Here is a 22,452-nt window from a genome sequence, read left to right as displayed (position 1 = left end):
TGTACTCCAATCCACAAACTCCACTCCAAGTTTTCTCTGTGAATACAACGTCACGTTTGTATGCGGAAGGATTCACTGGAGTGACAACAGTATATTCATCTGTACTTCGGAGCAGAATAACCACAGCTAGTTTTTCAACATGTTTAAGGCTGTTATTTTAATAGGGGGGCCTCAGAAAGGTGAGAATAACGCTCTGTTTTGTCTTTAGAGACTCAACCGTTTGTCATTTACGGGTTATTCAAATGCTAATGCTAAAACTCATTGCTGCATTAGTAAGTTAGTAAGGTTGTATTAGCTGACGTGGCGCAACACAAGCACTGATAACTACAATTTGTGACCGAAATTCAGCATAATAATTTTATGACGGCTGCAACTGCGCAAAATCACTGGTTTCAGGGTAGGGGAGACTGGGGCAATTTGAGACTTTTTTTTAATTTTTTTTTTTTCATTTGCTTTCCTCCAAACTACCTAAACAACAAAAAAAAAAAAAAAAAAAAAAAACAATGAAGTTTACATATTTCCCATTAATTTAGGATGGTTCCTAGCAATGAAAATCATTAGAATGTACTCAGGATGAATAGTATTGAACATATAACTAGTTATTTTAAAAAAAAAAACGTATTTTGTCTTACTTTACCCCATCTGAAGTGCAAACTGAGACGAGAACAATCAAGGGGTAACCTTATAAAGGGTTAACAGATTCAATTACTTTTTCCATCTCTATATCAAAAATCATAATAGCAGATGTTGTGAAAATTAGAATTCTAACAGGTAGCTTGACAATGAGACAATTCAGAATGAATGTCAGCATCCTCGGGTTTGGTTGAACACATTTTTTTAACACCTGAACGCAACTCAAGATCTACTGAACCATAATGGGATATCCTCAATACATCATAGCATAATATGACAAAATTACCCCTGATCTATGTTTCCTGGATTACCTCGTTATCTTCAGAACTTCATCGAGCATGTGGGACGAGGATATCAGTCTCCTCAGAGCTGCGAACGACAATTTTCTTTTTGGTTGTTTTCTTTTTCAGGTTGGTCTTTTCTTTGCAACTTTGCCATTTCCCAATCAATTTCTGACTGGGACCATGTGGCACATGGGTTGATAACAAAAATTTTCCATGGTTGTTTAATTTCTCACTTAACCTTTGGGCTCCAGAGAGACAATAATTTCTATATTTCCAGCAAAAAACACATAATAACAACAAATCATCTTTTCACCATCAATTGGGCACGTGACTATTATTGGTAATTTGAAAAAAGTAAATAAACATAAACAAATTAAAAAATAGTAAACTATATTAATATTTGGTTTTAAATGATTATTAGTATTATTTCATATATTTAACATCGTATTGTATTGAACTAATTGCCTGCCATTGAGAATGATAGATGTCAATTCATTTAAACTGGGAAGGTTGCCTATGAATTAGGGGTGTGACAAAATATCGAAACGGTGATATATCGTGATACTTTGTATTCCAAAAGGTTATCGATATGCTTCTGCCAAGAATCGAGATATCGTTTTAAAAAGGTGGCAATGTTTAAAAAAAAAAAAGGGGGGGGTGGGCCAACAAGTTGCTACCAAAATCTTCAACCATAATAGTGTCTCAGGTAACTGTAAGGCTGCCATTGACCGTGCTCGGCGCCCAATCCATTTAGACTGGGAACGTTCATTCATTCAAAATAGGGCTGCAGCTATCGATTGTTTTAGTAGTCGATTAATCGATGAACTCAAGGAAGCTAAAAAATTAAAATACCTGAGCTAAGCCTCACACGTTATACATATATATATGTATATATATATATATAAAACGGGAAAGGAGGATCTATGTACAACAAAAGAACAATTGTCTAACTTACATAGCAAAAGTCCGCTAGCTAAAATGCCAACACTTTTTTACAATGCTCTTAAGAAATGGCTCAGACACATATTCCCACAAAAAATGGCTAAATATACCTTTCAACTAAACTACGAATGCATTCGAAAAAGTAATTTGCTGGAACAAAAACTTAGCTTATTCTGGTCTTAACAGGGAGCAGATGGATTCACCCATGTGAAATGAGGTAGACTAGCGGGCTGTGTATCCACCTAAATCAATTAAGATAAATGCAAACACGTTCAAAACAAGCCATTACAAGGGCACTTTAATTAAATGAATACTCGAAGCAGCAAAATTTAATTTGAATCTTTTTTTCTAATTGAATACTCAAGTTAATCGATTAATCGTTGCAGCACTAATTCGAAACCAGAGCATTTGCAGTCATTCTGTCCGATTGTCGGGGCATTTACAGGTCACTTGCTGTTCATTTACAGGTCATTTCCTTCTGAGTTTGAGTCACTGCCTATTCATTCGGGTGATTCCCAGGTCACTTCCTGTTCTGTAACTCAAAAAGGAAGTGACCCATAAAATACCCCAAAATCAACAGGAAGTAACTGAAAATCAACAGGTAAATGTCCTTAAATGGCACAAAATTACCTCATTGCCTAGCATTGGCTGCCAATGACGGCATATACGTTCAATCCGTTTGAAGTGGGAGGGAGGGCAGCGAATGAACGAATGCCACCCTCCCAGTTCAAATGGATTGGACGTCTACTAGTGATAAACTAATTCCAATTCACAGCAGAAGCTTATTTTTCTGTTCATTAGTTGTTTGTAGAATATCCTAGAATCATTTCCTTACCACAGTATCGATAATTATTGTATCGCTACATCGTCAGATCATTGTTATCGTGAGCTTTGTATCGCAAATTGTATCATATCGTGGGGTAACAAGAGGTTCCCATTCCTACTATGAATGCTCATTTTAAGTGCGATTATTTGTTGTCAGCCCTGCAAGGCAAACTCGATTGGATGTCTAGCAACTTCAATGGCAGCCAATGGGCAAAATGAGTGCTCTAAATACCTTTAAGTGTAGGGGTGTTTATTGCCTCATATCCTCCTGACTACCAGTAGTTCAAATTTGTCCTCTGTACAGGACATTTATAAACCTAAATATCTCCCTGCATCCAATTGAATTAATTCCTTTCGTGCTCTATAGAGGACATCCAGAGCTTTCCAATGATACCAAATGTGTAGGGGTGGGGTTTTGTTAACCTTTACTTTACCATGGAAGAAAATGGCTTCCGTCAATGCAAGCACATTTTATGGGAAGAGGAAAAGTAAGTGCTTAATACTTTTTATCGAACACATTTTGTCTTGAAATGTTGTTGGCGTTTTGTCTATAAGACTCTTAAGAACACATTTAAGTGTTGTTTCAGTTATTTCAAGGGTATTTTAGCAGAGTGTTTCAAGTGTTTAAAAAATGTCCTCGGTATCGGACATTCGAAGTACTTTTGTACATTTTACCCTTTCCCAAATGACAAGAAAGGTCATTCTCAGGAGCAGAGTGAATTTTACTGTAGATTGTTGATGGAAACTCAGACATTGAGTTATCTGATGAAGATGATGAATATCCACTATTTGACGCAGAAATAGAGGAAGATGATTCAGGGACCTCTGAGGAGGAAATTCAAGCAGAGCAGACCAGAAATCGGTTTTACAAATTGAGAAACTCCATCAAGCTTGTCAACGACCTTGATGTTTCAAATGAAGAAAAAACAAGTGATGTCTTGTGGACAATCAGGGCCCTCTTGACCAAACTACGGCAATGACGTCCGAGTCTGCCAAGAACAGGAAAATTGTGACAAGCAAATGGTTCCTTTGACTGATCGATGCCCAGTGTGCCAGTATGTACCGGGCAAACCAAACCCAAGTAGACTCAAGGTAAATATTTGTCTTTGGTGCACCAACTTGTCTAGTTTTGGATTTTGTGGTCTACCAAGGAAAGACAACCTTCACAGTTCCAGGAGGATAGAGCATTGGGGAACAAGCTGTTCTTCAATTGACATAGTCTGTTCTCAAGGCACCCACCTGTCCTTTGACAGGTACTTTACAACAATCAGCCTCCTTGACACCCTGATGACAAAAGGACTGACAGCGACTGGAACCCTCATGAATAACAGGGTTCCAAAAGACTGCAAGATCAGAGGGGATGAGCTCTTCAAAAAGAACTAAAAAGGGTCACCAGAGATGGTTGTGAGACAAAGCACATCTGAACTTGCTGTCATAAAATGGTTGGACAACAAGCCAGTGTTCATGGCATCATCTGCTTATGGGATTGAACATCAGGGCACACGCAGAAGATGGTCCAAGAAATAGAAAAGGTTTGTCCAAGTGTCAAGGCCACTGGATATTGCTGAGTAAAACACCAACATGGATGGTGTGGACTTGGTCAATTGAATGTAGAGTTTTTACAGGATGCCCGCTCAGACTAGAAAATGGACATATCGTGCCATTTCCCCCTTTTTTGACCTGGCAACTGCCAACTCATGGCTTCAGCATAAGAGTGACTGAGAGTGTCTGGTGAAGAAACCACAGAAGTTCCTTGACTTCAAAGTGCTCCTTGGTGAAGGATTAATTGCTCGAGCCCAAGCAGGACGTGCAGCAAGTGACAGTGAAGATGACTACACTCCCCCATGTCAAAAATGAAAACAACAGACAAATGCAGCTCTGAGACACTATGGTGCTGTGCATCTTTCAGAGATGGTGGATGAAATACATGCATCAAGGTGTCGCCGATCTGACTGCAACAGTAAAACATACAGTATGTTATGTGCTCCGAATGCAAGATTTCCTTTGTGTTACCAAGAAAGGGAATTGCTTTTGAAGTATCCTACCAAAAAACACAATAGAAGCAAAAGTGAAACAAAAGAAAAGGCATGATGGACAGTTATGTTTATGTTGAAGCCTTTGTCAAGTTGACTCTTCGATATTTTCTGTTGGACTAACTGTTTGACAATGAAGTTCTGTTTCCCCTTTATTGGGTTCCGATGTCCACTGTAGAGGACACATCAAAGCTTAAAAACAAAAGTAAAAATTTCAAAAATTTATTTTGCAGTATTCTAATTACTTCACATAGATTGGGGAATTTCAAAATAAATGTGATTGGACAACATTTTTTTCCCTGGTAGTCAGGAGGATATCTGGCCATACGATTTGTATCACGATTCACAGGTCACGATTTGATTCGATCCCGACAACCCGTGAACGGCTGTAAATAACCTCTTTTGTACTGTTTATTGTGTGTTTTCAATTGTGGTCGAATATTTGGGGTGAGTTCATGTGATTGTTTTTGATGATGTGCTGACGCTAATTGATAAATGCTAATTGTTTGTTATTGCTGTATAAGCAGCTACTTGTAAAACACAAATTTGAATTGCTGTTATTGAAGATGAGACTGACAATGAAGTTTCGGCTAAAACAAGCAGCACCTGACTGCAATCAACTGATTATACTTGTTAGACACCAGATTGGTGAAAATGTGTCTTGTTTTCTTGGAATGAAATCCAGAACCCACTGCAGCCCTATGCGGAATAGTTTGGACACCCCTTCTGTACTTGGATTAGTCAACAGCAGACTGCAAGGCAATGCTGCTGCACGCTGCTAACTAGTGGATGGGAGTAGCAGTGGAGCCACTGAATCCGATAAAGACTGATTTTGAATCGATACGAGAATTGTGTGATGTAATATCGTGCTTAAAGATACACGATAATATCGGTTACCGATAATGGCCATTATGATGTCACACAGATAATCCAGATATAAAAAAAAAAATTCAACCGATAATGCAGTCCGATAATTATATACTTGATTTAGCCTCCAAATGTGCGCAACCGAAGAATTCAGCACCCCTGCCTCCCTGAGGGAGGAGGGGTTGAAGAGGCGGAGTTACACAACAGAAGCACTTTGAGATAATGGCAGCGGTTACTGGCGTGGCTGGATTTGTGTAAAAACAAAACAAACAAAAAAACGATGCTCTCGCCATCTGCAAAACACGCACTGCAGAATAGGTCTGCAGCTAGCGATTATTTTAGTAGTCGATTAATCGATGAACTAGTTAGTTTGAATAATCGAGTAATCGGATAAAGAACATGAAAAATTAAAATACCTGAGCTGAGCCTCAAAATGTATTAAATCATCATTTATTTATTTTTTTTTAATGTAGAACAAAAGAACAATTGCCTAACTTACATTGCAAAAGTCCGCTAGCTTAAATGCAATAAAATGCTAAGGTTTTTTTTTTTTTTTTTTACAATGCTCTTAACAAATGGTTCAGACAGACATTCCCACAAAAAAAAAAAAAACGGCTAAATATACCTATCAAGTAATTTACGAATGCATTAAAAAACATTAGCTCAAACAAAACTTACGTTGGTCTTAACAGGGAGCAGTTGGACTCAGCTATATGAAACGAGGCAGACCAGAGAGGGCAGTGTATCCACCCTTATCAATAAAATGAAATGCAAACTTTTGAAAATAAACCATTAATTAAATGAATATTCGAAGCAACAAAATTTAATTCGATATTTTTTTTTCTAATCGAATACTCGAGTTAATCGATTAATCGTTGCAGCACTACTGCAGAAGTTTCATTAGGCGGAAAAAAAGCGTCCTCATTCAGCCCAAAGCGGGTGGTAAACTCCATCTAATGCTAAACACCGGCACGAAACCGATAGTCGACAAGTAGCTATCTTTCGACAGAGCCCGCCGCTCTGGCCAGTCCTTGCAGGCCGCCGCCGCCTCGCACTAGGCGGGGCGGGTTTCTCGAGCGTTCCCCCACGCCATGTGCCTCCGTCCGGAGCAGAGCCAGGCCCCGAATATGCCACAGCGAGCCGACCAGGGCGGGCGGATATCCGTTATAAACGTAGCTGCCATTGTCCGGTTCCACTCATCGAGCCAGACAGAGGCCTGGCGCGGGTGCCAATTTGGCGGCCGGATGGACTGAAGGGCACAGGCGGGAGGAGATTTTTTTTTTACACAAGGATAAATTCATCCACGCTGCCATTATTGTTGGCTTAACAAAACTCAGACACGCACGGGGATGCGAGCTACAACTCCGGCCTAAACGAGCTACAACTCCGGCCTAATAATACTGCCGTGTATCAGCTAAGCTGCCGTAAAGCAAGTGTCGTGAGTGCCGCAAATGTAAACAAAGCGCTGCACAATGGATACATGACATCTCCCTCTTTTGAGTTAATCATTTTCACAGTGAGCAACAAAGCATATAACATTTGCAATCACTTTTCAAATTATTTAACTTATTTGTCTGCTCAGTCACATTAGATAATCAAAACTTATTGGCACTCATTAACACTTCTCAATTTAAAAATTGCTTTCAAATAATGTTTTGAACCATACCTATTCTTGAATAAAGAACATTTCTGACAAACACATTTTTTTAGGATTAAGTATAATCATTGATTGCTTAAAAAAGCTTATTTTCAGCTAGCTATTTTTCTTCCAAGAAATCTGAGTGAAATACAGTTGAAGAGCTGGCAGATAATTTCACTTATTTCCAATAGATTCACACTTAAAATTGACTAGTTTTAAGGAGGTGTGTTTTTGCAGTATAGTGATGTTGTCTATGTTAGGATTGGCTTACTTTCAAAGGCATTTTTGTGCAACTTAGGTATTTACTCTGTAAGTAATTGTTGCCAAAAGTTTACCATTACACAATATCATACAATCTGTCATTATTTAGATGTTGAATTTACTACTTGTTCACATTTGATAGTGAAAAAAGAGCAATAAATTATATTTTTGCACAGTAATATTTTCTCTTTTGTATACTTTAAAATTTTACATAAATCTTTTCATAGAATTATCGGCTTGACATTATCGGTTATCGGTTGAAATGAGGAGGAAGTTATCGGTATCGGTAGAAAAATGCATTATTGTGCATCACTAATCGTGATATATCTCAGAATCAATTTTTCTGGCCACAGTTTTTTTTCAATTGTGTGCAATATTTTCTTTTGCAGGCACGAGGTTCAGGCCGCTCTCATTTGAAGTTCCCAAACCTTTGTTTCCAGTAGCTGGTGTGCCCATGCTCCAGCATCACATTGAAGCATGTGCCAAGGTGACAGCTTTACCAACTTTATGGCATTGTTAAATTTTGGCAAGTCTTGTCACTTTTTGTCAACTATTTTTATATTTCCCAACAGGTACCAAATCTGAAGGAAGTCCTGCTCATTGGGTTTTACCAGCCTAATGAAGAACTCACTAGATTCCTTTTTAATGCCCAGCAAGAATTCAAGATTTCCATTAGGTAAACAGCAAATAATATTCTATTATCATTGTTTTGTTGGTGACTCACCTTCACACGCATAACAAATTTGCAAAGGAAAAACTGTTTCTGGGTTCCCACGGAGTCTCATATAGTCTCAAATTTACTAATCTTCATAAAGTGAAGTGAACAAAAAGACAATGAATGACGTCTGGTGGGTCTTAAATTTCAAACTATAAATTGTGTCTTGACAAATGTCCAAGCGGTAAAGAAACATGTTCTACCTGCTGATGTAGTAATGAATGAAGTAAATTTTGATTTCCTTCTTCTCTGTCCCCCTGTAAAACCCATCCTGTTCGCTGCTTTCTCCTAATAAATAAAACAACAACAATAGGAGTATCTCAAACTCCCATGTGTTACATTAAAACTGTTCAGACCACAAGGACTCTCAGATTCCCATTCTCCATTTGTAAGCAGCTGAACTGGACAGGTGAAAAAAAAAAAAAGATACCGATTATTCATTTATTTTTTGCGAGGGAGGTTAGCCATGAAATCTGCCCTGACAATGGCATTAAATTCTGTTCTAAGTATTCCTAAAATCTTCTTTAAAAAGCTTGAACTGAATGAATCATTTTTTCAGGGTACCCGCAAACACTTAGCTTTAAATGTCATGATTTTAAAATTAATACGCCCTAAATCCAGTTTTCAAAAGTCTTTAAAATATCAATACGCAAATACGATTTTATGCTAACGTGACATGAAAAAAAATTGGTAACATTTATTTTTCAAAAATAATTTTAACGATTTACTGTGGTGGCAACATCAGGGTATAACCTTACCGAATCTAACAAAACCGTGAAATACATGCAAGTGCACCAACCAAAGGTTTTGTCCTGCAGAAATGTACATTTATTAGTCCTCTAAATTGCCAGTTATTTGTTTTGAAGTAACAAACAAACACTGTTTATCATGTTTAATGTGTTTACTTTTAAAACTCATCCCATATTCTATGATTTCAAGGAGAGATAGCACCGATCTTGTTGGTTCTCGTGACATTTAACATTAGCATAACTAAACAATGGTGCTGTCAAAGTGATGAAATTCAGTGAGACTATTGACTTTGCAGGTCATTTACAAGAAATTATTTTCTTTTGTGCTAAGAATAAATTAACAGAAACACTGATGACGTGGTTCCACTTCCAAGTATATCATGTGGTTGGCCAGGACATTTAGCAGCAATTGGACCCCACTAATTGATGTTCTGTTTTTTTTTTTTTTTTTTCCTTTTTAACCTGTCCTGTTCAGCTGCTTGACACAGGGTTTTTTTTTTCTTTAAAATTTTAGTTTGTTGTTGAGTTGGTCTTAAATTTCATTTCAAACAGCATTAAAAATTCTTGAATTGAACTTTGTTCAGGCTTTATACGGTCATTAAAAAGCATTAAAAGTCATTAGATGGATTTTTTAAAATTCAGGCCTTAAAAAGCATGAAAAAAACACATTAAACTTAGGCTACGTTCATACTACTGGTCTTAATGCACGAATCCGATTTTTTCGTGTTTTTCTGACTCGAGTGAGGCATTAACTTGACGGTCTGAACGTGACAAGTCGCATAGAACTGGACCATTTTCAAATCCGATCTGGGTCACTTTCGTATGTGGTTCAAATCCGAACTGGGCCACATTTTTCCAGACTGTCGCGGCAGTCTGTACTGTCCATTCTCCGGAATCGGAATTCATGCACTAATTACGTCAGCAAACAGCAAGAGGCACGAAGGACGGCAGCGATGCAGGCATTAGCGCCTAGCTTGAACTCGGCTTTTAAGCACTAAGCGGGCTTGACCACAGTCATAAAAAAATAAAATGAAGAAAAGGATAACCCTGTCAATTTTCGATTTTAATTCTGTGCGCCGAATGAGCAATATTTCATTATTGAACACATTGCCGAGTCGGGGCAAACTGACGGACCCACGTCATTTCACGCACACACGTCAAGGCTTATGTGTGTGCGTGTATGCGTTCTATCAGTCCATATAAACTTTGAAAATAAAACTAAACGTGGATTGTTAATGTCTGTTATTTGTATCCCCTTTTTAACAAGAAAAATATGATAATCCCTGGAATGACAGCCAACATGTGTGGTCATTTGTTTTGATGCTTCTGCGCATGCGGATCGTCTTGCTCAGCGTGTGTCGGACTGCAAATTAGTGCGCATGCGTAATACTTGAATGATCTCAGTGGTGAAAGGCAGTCTGAACGGGCATGCCAAAAAATACAGATATGACAAAAAATCGTATTTGTGCATTAAGACCTGTAGTATGAACGTAGCCTAAACGTCTGAGGCATTAAAAGTTATGTTACCTTGACGGATCCCAAAAAAACCTTTTTTTTTTTTTTTTTTTTTTTTGGTAACATTATTTGAGCTGTCTGATATCATCGGGTAGCCGGGATAAGTGAACATCAGATATTACAGGATAAGAGAGCCAATACTATCAGCTACCCTATAATATCACCCGATTAAGGCATTTTAAAACATCGGTTTATATTGACATCGGTTTTAGGCCAATATACATGTTGCCTTCAAAATGAACGTAGAAGGCTTCTGCCTTTGGATATGGCCTGGTCACAGCTTAGCACAGCAGTTATGCTTATTTACCAAAAGATGTCTCCAAACTAAGATCTTTGCACTATTTTGATTTCAACAATAACTATAGTGGTGCAGTATAGGCACTTTTCCATTACTTCAGTTGAAGTTGTTCCCTTATTTTTCAAAGAATGTTTATTGGAAAACCTTGAAGTTGTTACATTTATCATTATTAAAGTATCCAGTGAGGCATCGCAATACATTTATCGTTATTAAAGTATGCAGTGGGGCATCACAATACAATTAGCCATAATATGTTAGGTCCATGACCGCATATATTGGTATCAGTTTGATATCGGTAACAGATTTTTGGAGTTGGACAATATAGGTTATCGGTTAAAAAGTCATGATCAGTCAACTCACAATTTGTGTGTGTGAAACTATCCTCAGTTGGGGTTGGGGGTTAAATTAGTTTAAAGTGTCATTAAAAGGCATTAAATGAGATTTGCTAATACCTGTAGAGACCCTGTTGTCAAAACCTGTATCTAGGTTTGCGTTATTAGGCAAGGCAAGGCAAATTTATTTATATAGCACAATTCAACACAAGGCAATTCAAAGTGCTTTACATCACATGAAGATCATAAAAATCACATTAAATCAACAGAAAGTAAAAACAAAGACAATCGAAACAGGGAATAAAATTATATATAAAAATTGCATTTAATCAAGGATAGAATAAGAAAAAATAAAAAATCCTTTTGCTAATAATAATAATTGAAATTAGCAATGGAGATAAAGCACAACAGGAATAGAAAGCAAATAGATTGAAATATATAGATAGTTATGGATATGCTGTGCTAAACAAGAGTGTTTTTAGCCCTGATTTAAAGGAGCTAACAGTTTGGGCATACTTCAGACCTTCAGATAACTTGTTCCAGAGGGTGAGGAGCATAATAACTATATGCTGCCTGAGGCCTCACCCTGCTTGGTTTTTGTTCTTGGAACATACTGGAGACCGGTTCCAGACGACCTTAGGGGTCTAGATGTTTCATAGGAATCTAACAAATCAAGCATGTATTTTGGTCCAAGGCCATTAAATGTTTTGTAGACAAGCAGTAGTATTTCATAGTCTATGCTTTGACTCACTGGAAGCCAGTGTAACAATTTCAAAACCGGTGTAATGTGGTCCAGTTTTCTTGTATTTGTGAGGACTCTGGCTGCAGCAATTTGTACTAGCTGCAGCTTCCTGACTGATTTTTTATCAAGACCTGTAAATATACCGTTGCAATAGTCTGATCTGCTGAAAAGGAATGCATGCAGAAGTTTTTCCATGTCTTGTTGAGTAAGAAAGCCCCTTAATTCTGGCGATATATTTTTGGTGGTAATAATAAGCAGATTTAGTGACGGACTTTAGATGGCTATCAAATTTTAGGACTGAGTCAATAATTAGGCCAAGATTTCTGACTTGATTTGTAGCTGTAAGTGACATTGTGCTCAGGTGCTTGCTTATCTTTGACCTTTCCAGTTTTTGGCATGAAAATGATCACTTCTGTCTTCTCCACATTTAACTGGAGAAAATTCTGGCACATTCATTCATTGATTTGATGAATGCATTTACTCAGGGAGACTGAGGAAATATAATTATGGAAACATTTTGAGCAGCCCTATGTTACCATTTTACTGAACCAAAACAAAATAGAGCGATATCCAAGGGAGGAGCAGATTGCCTTAGCCGCTGAAGTTGTATTGCAATAAAACAAAGAAACTGGGACGAATAAAGGAGAAAGTGGGGCCATGTGAGAGGCTGTTGGAAATGAGTGCATCAATCCTTGAATGCTTCATGCATTTTGGTGGAAAAAAGATTCCACTTTTTTTAGCCACAGGTTTGTGGTGGCCAGCTGAATCTCAATTCATACCCTGGCTCCAAGTTTATTTTGTTGTTTACTAGTATTACAAACAGCGACCTGGAAAAAATTCCCGAACAATACTAATACATGCAGTCAGTTAACTCATTGGCTGCTATTGACGGCAATATAATGAATGGGATGTTAGGGATTAAGACAAGATCATTTCACAGTCAAACCTGCTTTGTAATATTAATGGATGTCGTGAAAGTTTGACCACTATTAAGAGGGGCTTTAGCCACTGCTGCCACAAACAACAACGGAAATGGAATTCAAACTTATACATACAATAGAGAGCACAATGGATTAGCATTCCATTTCCTTTTAACCACTCAGCCTCTCAAAACAGGCATACTTCATAGCTTGGCTTTTCCTGTGCACTGCAGGTATTTGCAAGAATATGCAGCCCTGGGTACTGGAGGGGGCATCTATCACTTCAGAGATCAAATCATCGCTGGTGGCCCTCAGGCTTTCTTTGTTCTTAATGCTGATGTGTGCGCAGCCTTTCCTTTAACAGAGATGCTCAGCTTCCAGAAAGAACACGGAGAACCGAATAGCTTTGTCATACTTGGAACAACGGTGAGTTATCACAATTGGCAGTTGCTTGTCTTTAAAGGAAGTTTTCGCCCACGCGTTTATGTAATGTTGTAGACCTTTGTTTTAAATATCTTTTCAAACATGCAATATGTATTCACACTGCTGTTCACAGGCAAACAGGAAACAATCGCTGAATTATGGCTGCATAGTTGAAAACGAAGAAACGAATGAGGTATATAACCTCCCTGACTTATTTCCATAAATTCTCATCAACTATTCACCGTTTCAGCTTAAAACCATTACAGGTGCTCTGTTTGCTCATTAGGTGTTGCATTATGTGGAAAAGCCGAGCACATTTGTGAGCGACATCATCAACTGTGGTATCTACCTATTTAATCCTGAGATCTTCCAGCATATTGGAACAGTTTTCCAGAAAAATCAACAAGACATGATGATGTGAGTTGTAAGATCTATACATTTGGGGTGGGGGGAGTTCATTTTCAGACTTTGGTTCCCTTCATTTGTCCTTTTCCCTTCTTTTCTCCACTATGATTTTTCGTTTTCCTATACAATCATCAGATTTCCATTTGATGGGTAAGTTGGTACATTATATCACCTGCACGATGTGGTTATAGAGCACTTAGAGCAGGGGTGTCAAACTCGCTTTTGTTATGGGCCACATCGTAGTTATGGGTTTCTTCTGAGGGTTATTATGTCTGTAAACTAGGGCCGCCGCTATTGATTGACGAATTAACACCTAATTGATTATCAAATGAAAAGACAACTATTGTGGTAGACAATGAATTTGTTGACCTACAATTTGTCCATGTCATCTTTTTTTAACCTTTCATAGCAGATATTTTCCTGTTTCATTTTTATTCATTTTGAATGCATTTACTTTTTTAAAATAAAATTAAAAAAAAAAAAAAAAAACCAGGTTAAATAGTGAATATTCTTTTTTTTTTTTTTTTTTATTCCAAAGAACAAAATAGAAAAATGGTAAATATTCTTTTTTGCATTTTTAAAAAATGTTATTTTACATTTTTAAAAAAGAAGAAAAAACTGAAAAATATTCTCTGATTTCTGCATTTCTCAATCTTTCATTGAGGATGATAGAAAATTTAAATTTTATTTTAGCGAGAAACATGATTCCCTTTCGTGAGCCACACAAAATGGTGTGGCGGGCCAGATCTGGTCCGCGGGCCTCGAGTTTGACACCTGTGGTTTAGCGTTTGGTGTGAACTAGTGCTGAGTTTGCATAGGATGCTTTATGATTGTTGTAAAAGCCTTTATTTTTCTGTCCTTTTTTTAAATTCAAGATTACGGCCATATCATCACCAACAAGGGATTAATTTAAAAAAAGATTTGCTCCACCAAAAGCTGATGGAACCTTTTGCTTTCGTTTAGGCTTAATGGCCACCAGATTTTGGACAGGTTTATTAACATTATGACACTTCTACCACACACTGCAACACTGGCTAATCATTCAGGATAAACCTTTATGTGAAAATTGGGCCTGTGCTCACTTTCATTTGTAAGGGTTGAAATTGTCGAACATTTTTTCAAACATTTCATCCCGTTACACTGGTCAACAAAATTTTTTTTTCACATTTATGCAAACACTTGTTCTTATGTAATTTTGGGGTTCTGAATCCAAATCTGACCTTTTTTTATTTTTTTTTCCGAGTAAAAATGTATTAATTTTGTGCAATGCAAGGATAGATTGCAAAGTATAGTTGGCATTTAAAAATTATAAGAAAACATCAGCAACTGCAGACACAAGAGACCAACAATCGGGACAATGTGACATGTGCTGCACTGCACTGCTGCCAAAATAATGTGAAAATTAGTCAACTATGATAAGCTAATTTTGACAATGAGTCAGAAAAAAAAAAACGTAACAACACATGGACTGTATCTGGTAAAATAGATGTAAAAATTGTATGGTATTAATATTAAAATAAGAATATAAAAATGCAAATTGCATAAAAGCTAAAACATAAAGAAACAAACTGATGGCAGATTTGAAATCAGCAGCAACTAAAAATTAAAATAAAAAAATTAAGAAAATCAGTGTGTGAAACGTGCTTAAAACTGACGGCATATCAAAAAGACATACTTGTGTTTATTAGTTGGCTCTCATATTTTAAATTCAGCAGTTCATAGGAGAGCATGAGGTGATTGACTTTTGTTATTTTTCTGTCCTGCACTTTGAACTACTACACTAAATATTTGTTGAAGAACATTCTGCAAATGCTTAAAGAGCATTATTACTTGGTTGTTAAACTTGATAAAATAAACATAAGTATTGAAAGTGAAAAAAAATCTTACATTTTTTTCTGCCAACACTATAAATTAGTCACTTAGAAGAACATGGGATATTTTTCGTTGAGTAGTGAGTTGAAAGTTTTCCACTTTTTGTGTTTTGTGTGCTGGGTATTGTACACCAAAGTCAAGTCATACTGCATACTTATCAAGGCTGTAATACACCTAAATGAAGATTAAAACTGATTCAGCACAATTTCTGATCACGGAACCTGGAAGTAAGATGCAATGCAAAATCTCACAGGGATGACTTTGCCTCTAACCACACCTCCCCTTTTGGTAAATCTCCCATTATGGGTGGAATCCTTAAACATGTTCTTTTCATCAATATTTAACACTCTGTTTCATCTCTCGGCTCTCACAATACACTTTTAGAGAGAAACTGATTAGTATGGGGAGCGATCCACTTAAGGTTTTGATCAAATGTACGAATCGGCTTTGGTTTGAACCCCGAGTTGACAAGTGATGCGTTTTAACTCTAATCGGGCTTGCGTTTGATGAATCTTTGTCTAGCTTTTCAGGTTATCATCTAAGTTGCTGAATATGCATGTTCAATACTTGTGTGGGTTTTCTTTGGGTGTTATGCATTTTCCTTCTGCATTTTAAAATGATGTGTATTAGCTTATTTGAAATCTTCTAAAATGTTCTGTAACTCATCGGGATCTTTTTTTTTTTTTTTTTTTTTTGCTACACAGATTACTGCAACTATATTTCATCATACAGTGCAATTTCACAACCACTTCACGACATAAATCTGGGCATTAAAGTCAAGGTTTTGTCCCTGGCAGGGAGGAGACGAACAACGGCTGGCACAGAGCAGAAGCCATCAGGTTGGAGCAGGACATTTTCACTGCCCTGGCTGGACAGGGCAAACTCTACGTTTATAAAACACTCCGATTCTGGAGCCAGATAAAATCAGCAGGGTGAGTTAAGGAGGGACACTTGTTTTTTGCCTACTTCGAACCCTGTAAGTTTGTTGTATTTTAATCAGGTAAAATGGGATTGCGTTTAATAAATTTCCGATGTTCTAACCCCTCCACAGGTCTGCAATTTATGCAAGTCGGTTATACCTCAACCAGTATCACAAGACTCATCCGGAAAGGCTGGCTGCAAACAAAGAAGGAGGCCCTAAAATAAGTGGTACTTCTTGTTGCACTGTTGCATCATTGCATGCAAAAAAATGCATCAATCAATACGCTTTCAAAAGCACTTTTTTTCTCCAGGTAATGTCTATATCCACCCTACTGCCAACATTGATCCCACTGCGGTGGTAAGCATCGTGAAACACTTTCGCTGTTAATGCGCTATTAATTTAGCAATACATATTCATCCCATGTTGAGAAAAGATGAGGTCAAAGCAATAATTGGTTTTCATCCTTTATAGGACAAGGGAATATTTTTGATAATTAAACCATTAAGTAAATTAAGCCATGGCGGCCCATATGAGGACATCATATTTTAGGGCATGTAGACCACAAGGTTAACATTTGATAAACAAGTTTGGCCTATATATTTTTACATACTGCATGTGTATATATAGTACACTATTATTAATCATTACTTTTAATATTTGTTTTAATTTAATTTTTATTATTATTTTATTTTTTTCTTTATTTTATCAATATATTTATAAATAAATAAAATATTAATTATTTATATAATTTTAATATGCAATTGTTTTAAGGCACCGAAATAACACTTTAAAGTTTACAGTACTGTATAATTAATGCATTACCATTCATAACAATTTTTTTTTTTGTAATTTCCCTTTGTTGTTTTAAGAAAAAAAAAAGTACAAACGTTTTAAGTAATTAAGTAAAATATTTGCATATTTTATCTTTTGCTTTAAACTATTTTTTTGATAAAATACATTTAAAAAAATACTTTTTACTGCCTTTCCCTTTTTAGAATTATCGTATTAATAATAACAGAGTTTAAAAACAAGAAACAAATGAATAAGAGAATTTGAACTCATTGCCTTCCATTTACAATCATATGCAATCATTCGCAATCTGCCCTCCCAATGGATTTGATGTCTATTTCCGTCAATTGCAGCCAATGAGTTGTACCAATTTGTACCTTATAAAGGGTTAAATGTCATTGCTTTTGGCTTTGCAGTTGGGCCCTAATGTCTCCATTGGCACAGGAGTTACTATTGGTGCTGGGGTTAGAGTGCGTGAATCCATTATCCTGCATGGTGCGACTCTCCAGGTAAGATGTTAAAAAAAGAACTGTTGTTTCAATTTGAAACCTTTTGAAACAGCAATTTGTGCATTTAAAATGGTCAAAGAGGACCCCCATGAAGTCCTTCTAACTTAAACCTTATGATTTGATAAAGTCCTTCTAACTTAAACCTTATGATTTAACAATCAGTTTTGACAACAAAGTGATTTGTCATAGTTATATACAGGTATAAAAATCTCTCACCTTTCGGCAAAATTTGCTGTTTTGAAGTCAAAAAGGGTGACCGACGTGAATTGTGTTGATCCGAGGAGAAATTATTTGGGGGGGGGTTCGGGAGATTTTTTTTTTTATGTCGGACGCTTGGTATGCAAGCGGGGAAAGGAAAGTGGCACAAAGCCAAAAAAGCGCACCAGAATGGCCAAAACATTGACTTATTTCAACGAAACTAAGGAGGGTACACTGTTGCGTCCTGTCTCTTCAATGCCAAGCTTGGCTGCACGTCAGCCATGAATGAACACCGAAAGCGCCGTCACCCAGTTGTAATTTTTGAAGACGACAGGACAAGCTGGCAGATTGTAAGTCTAACTAACTAACTAAGTAACGACATCTTTTGTTGAAGTTGCTAAACCTGTCGCGATATGCAATTAATCTATTTGTCGCCTGGTAAAAATAAAAATGAGGGCGGTAATTTTCACGGCTGCGTTTTATCGTCGCGTGCGTGCATACATTTGTGCGTGCGTGTACGCGTGGGTGTTGATGGCATATGAGACACCAGTTCTTTTCACAGATGGTTATTGGTCATCAACACGCCGTAGAGTTAAAGTTCAGACATGCAAAATAAGGAAAAACATCGATATTAAACACTGTAAACATTAGCATTGCTACATTGAGGCTAATGGGGAAAAAAAGACAACCTAATAAGGCTGTTACAAAACAGTGGCAGTCTTCTCCAAAACGCAAACTTGCGGTTAAAAGGTGACACTTCAAACATGTAAAATCGCTGCTTAACAGCATTTGCAAATGAAAAAAACGAGAGAAAAAAATGGATTTCTGACACCACATGCAATGACAAAAAGAGCTTCTTTTGCGGCGTGTAAAGCTTCATGTTAGCGGTTTCGCGAATGTACTTCCGGTGAACATTTCAAAATAAAAGCACCGCATGTTCGTCATATAAATAACGATTTCTGGAGTTAATCCCACATACTTCAGAATTCAGATTCTACGTTAAGAGTAGCTTTAAAATGACACCCTTTATGAAAAATCTGATTGCAATGAATAATTATCATACTACTATTATATATAGTGGTATACTATAATATTAATGCTAGATATTTTAAGAATTGTTTTGAATCATGTTGGAAAGGCGAAGTCAGTGTTTTGTATCTGTTTACATTCCATTCTTTTGCATTAGTTAATGCCATGAGCATTTGACCTCATTGTTTATTTGTGATTTATTGTTGTTATTTGTGTGTTTATTTGTACTTTAATAAATAATTTAAGTGTTCCAAAATGTTTTTTGTGAATTAATAAACATCACCAAAAATTTCATTGCTAAATTAGTAAAAAAAAGAAGAAAAAAAAAGGGAGGGGTGGGGGTTTTTCGATTAATCTACTAATCGTAAAAATAGTCGGCTGACTAATCGTGAGAAAATTAGTCGTTTGGCACAGCCCTAGTTTTACAGTGTACCGGAACATATTTCCTCCACACGTTTCTCACCTTTTTTACCCCTGAACCATTTTCATTTCTGTATATAACTGAATTTACACACAAAACAAAACTCAGTGTGGAGAATTAAAATCTAAGCAAGAAGCTCATGACAGGCATGCAACAGAGAATGTCTCTTATTGAACAATAATGGAAATGCTAATATATGGGAACAAATTAAAAAACAATGTATAAGAATGAGCAAGTAGAGCTCAGCATAACATACGTTAACCCGTTGACTGGCTTTGATGATGACAGACTCCCAATCATGTGGCTTTGAATTTATGGGATGGACAATCGTTCATTCTCTGCCAAATCCTGCCACTTCAAATTGATTGATCTATCGCAATCAATGGAAACCAATGAGTTAATGAAGACAAGAAAAAACAAGTTTAGATAATTACCTGAGGGATGTTTAGGTAAATTGTAATTACTTTGTCAGCCTGTCACTTCAATTTTTCAGGCCCTAAAATGTACATAATTTAATGGATTTCCTGAAGGGTTACTATTCAGTTATTTATGGTCATGTCAATATTTTCCTTCCAGGACCACTGCTGTGTCTTAAACAGCATTGTAGGATGGGATAGCACTATTGGCAAATGGGCACGAGTAGAAGGAACTCCCAGTGACCCAAACCCAAACGATCCATATGCAAAGATTGACAGCGAGACACTTTTCAGAGAAGGAAAACTCACCCCGTCCATCACTATTCTTGGTAATCATTTTTTTGTTGAAATCTTTTCTGTCATTGTTTAAAATAACTTGTATCCTAATTATTATAACCACACACACTCTGTATTATTCACCCTCAGGTTGTAATGTGTCCATTCCCAGAGAGGTGATAATCCTCAACTCTATTGTCCTGCCACACAAAGACCTCAACCGCAGCTTCAAGAACCAAATTATTCTGTAGCTAATCTTCCTCACGCTGTATTTCTTCACTGTGTTAGTAGCGAGGGATAAACGGCAAGGCTGCACACCTCTGAGTTACTGTATATAAGATGTCAGGCGCGAAGATATGGGACATTCATTAAGCTGTTTTGAAAGATAGATTTTTATGTTTGTCCTCAAGGCTTTATGCATCATTGGCGTCAACAGTATTAAAGAAAGAGCAATCACACATGTTGATTCACCTTGAAAAGTGCTGTCAGTGGCCCGCGTTATTAACTTTACCAAACTGTTAAATTACCAGCAGCGTAAGAGTAATATATTCGGTGGACGTTAATATGATGTAAAAAGAAGTTTTATAGATCAGCACATTATGTTTCCCCCAAGGACACACTCGAGAGTCTGTTGCAAGAAAAGTAATTGTAAGTGAATAAAAATCACAGAGTAGTGACTGTTGTTAAAAATTAGAGGTGATTATTTGGGTCACGCTTTGATTGAACCCTTTTAGCGTATTAAGTGCCAGTAAAAACTGACTACTAGCTAAATAAATGGGTGACTTGGTATTGACATTGCAATCAAGTATCGTTGTGTTTTCCTTCTCTGTGTGAATAGCCTGGGCCCCTGACTGTTCATAAAATCGGCACAAGGTTAAATTGAGCAGCTGCAATCACGAGAGGAAATGTGCCAATTGATGGATACGCCATATTAGAATTTACTTAATAAGCTCCTCTAAAATCATGATCACTTCTGCACTTAAGTTTCAATTATTGCCACATTAGGGAGAAATTTAAATTGAGGCAGCGGTGCTTTAGTCTCTTCTACTTGCTAATTCTCTTGCCTTGGTGCATTAAAAGGGATTTGTTCAAAGCGGTACCACATCACAGTTGTACAGTTTTTCGTACAATTACTATTTGTTTGATTTTTGTGACTTGCACATACAGTAGCATCCTCGTTGTCAGAGATGTCCCAATCTCTATTTTTTGCACCAAGTCTGAGCCACCTGAGGATTTGCCAATCCCAAGTCCTTAACCCAGTGTTTTTCAACCGGTGTGCCATGAGAGATCGTCAGGTGTGCCGCGAGAAATTATCTAATGTCGCATCTAATGCCGTAACTGTGCGGGCCCTTGAAGGGGCCATCAGACTGCAGAGTGGTGACGTAGCGGGAAACAAGCAAGGAGGGAGGGAGATCGGCGTGAGAGCGAAGTTAGCGGTCGCATGTTGAGGATGCCGCTGTTACTTTATTATTTTCCATTGTTGCCACAATAAAGTGAGAAAGTCATCACCTAATCCTCTTGCCTGGTATACCAGACTCACCACTGTTCCAGATTTCTCACAGTGTTTGAAAAATACAGGGAGAATAGTCTGGCTGTGCCAGGCAACTAATCCTCTCCTTTCTATTTCCCCATTCGGGGCTATTACAATATTTTTTTTTTACGTCGTCGGGCAGAGTTGCAGTAGGAAGGTAGGAAGGAGTAGGTAGAAAGTTCTCGGTCGTGTGCAGATGAGCGCAGTAATGCTCGTGTCGCGTTTAAAAACTGCTCGGATTTCTCGCCATCAACGACTTTGCTGTCTGCGACAATGTGGACCCCAGCACGACTACTGCACATTATTTGGTTAGACTCGTCATGTGTCGATAAACTCGAAAGTGTTCTTTCTATTTTATCCATATGTGTCGACCGTCAATCCTCCCCCTGTGTTTTATTCCAACACATTGTCAAGGAGAGCAAAATGGCTGAGGCTAGAAATCCGAGCAGTTCTTGAACGCGACACGAGCAGCTCTCCTAAGCGTCATCTCCAAACTAAACACCCGTCACTTCAAAACTACTCGATGGACTATTTTGTTCGCCTTCGTGAAAACACAGAGAAACAACTTTTTTGATAAAAACTACGAAGGTAAATGAGAAAGCCAGTTACCAAAAAGTCCCACACCGTGACAGAGACATTAATACTACCTCCCTGCAAAGCCATCTGCAAGATGCTCGGCCCTGATGTGGTTAAAGACATTGCTCAAGTCCCCCTGTCTGATGATTCTGAGCTTTTTCAAGCCTAACTGCTATAAAAATATATGTACATATATATATATATATGTATATATATATATATTTATATATATATATATAATATATATATACATATAAAGAGAATGACAGAGCTGTTGAAGAATAAGGATATCGACTTTGTGTTCATCTAAACAGGCTCAAGTTTCACACC

The 22,452-nt window shown here is 37.3% G+C and overlaps 1 protein-coding gene across 1 annotated transcript; it reads left to right on the top strand.

Moving 5' to 3' along the window:
- Window positions 1-37: 37 nt before the first annotated feature.
- Window positions 38-20,816, top strand: gmppaa (GDP-mannose pyrophosphorylase Aa). Its single transcript, XM_057853081.1, has 12 exons — window positions 38-179; window positions 7,874-7,971; window positions 8,057-8,160; window positions 12,989-13,181; window positions 13,312-13,371; window positions 13,465-13,595; window positions 16,253-16,387; window positions 16,507-16,604; window positions 16,688-16,734; window positions 17,583-17,675; window positions 19,900-20,068; window positions 20,166-20,816. Exons 1-12 carry the CDS (start codon window positions 140-142, stop codon window positions 20,264-20,266), a joined length of 1,269 nt encoding a protein of 422 aa, XP_057709064.1. The 5' UTR covers window positions 38-139; the 3' UTR covers window positions 20,267-20,816.
- The last annotated feature ends 1,636 nt before the right edge of the window (window positions 20,817-22,452 follow it).

Source organism: Corythoichthys intestinalis, chromosome 12 (genome assembly GCF_030265065.1).
Source record: "Corythoichthys intestinalis isolate RoL2023-P3 chromosome 12, ASM3026506v1, whole genome shotgun sequence".
NCBI lineage: Eukaryota > Metazoa > Chordata > Actinopteri > Syngnathiformes > Syngnathidae > Corythoichthys > Corythoichthys intestinalis.
The sequence above is the reverse complement of the archived record's forward strand: the minus strand, read 5'-3'. Positions and strand labels throughout refer to the sequence as shown.

Bases quoted from the DNA above. Each gene is read 5' to 3' on its own strand.
- gmppaa (XM_057853081.1), top strand. From the start codon at position 140: ATGTTTAAGGCTGTTATTTTAATAGGGGGGCCTCAGAAAG. The intron at 16,388-16,506 runs GTGAGTTAAGGA...ACCCCTCCACAG, and splicing joins AGCCAGATAAAATCAGCAGG to GTCTGCAATTTATGCAAGTC. The intron at 16,735-17,582 runs GTAAGCATCGTG...TTGGCTTTGCAG, and splicing joins ACATTGATCCCACTGCGGTG to TTGGGCCCTAATGTCTCCAT.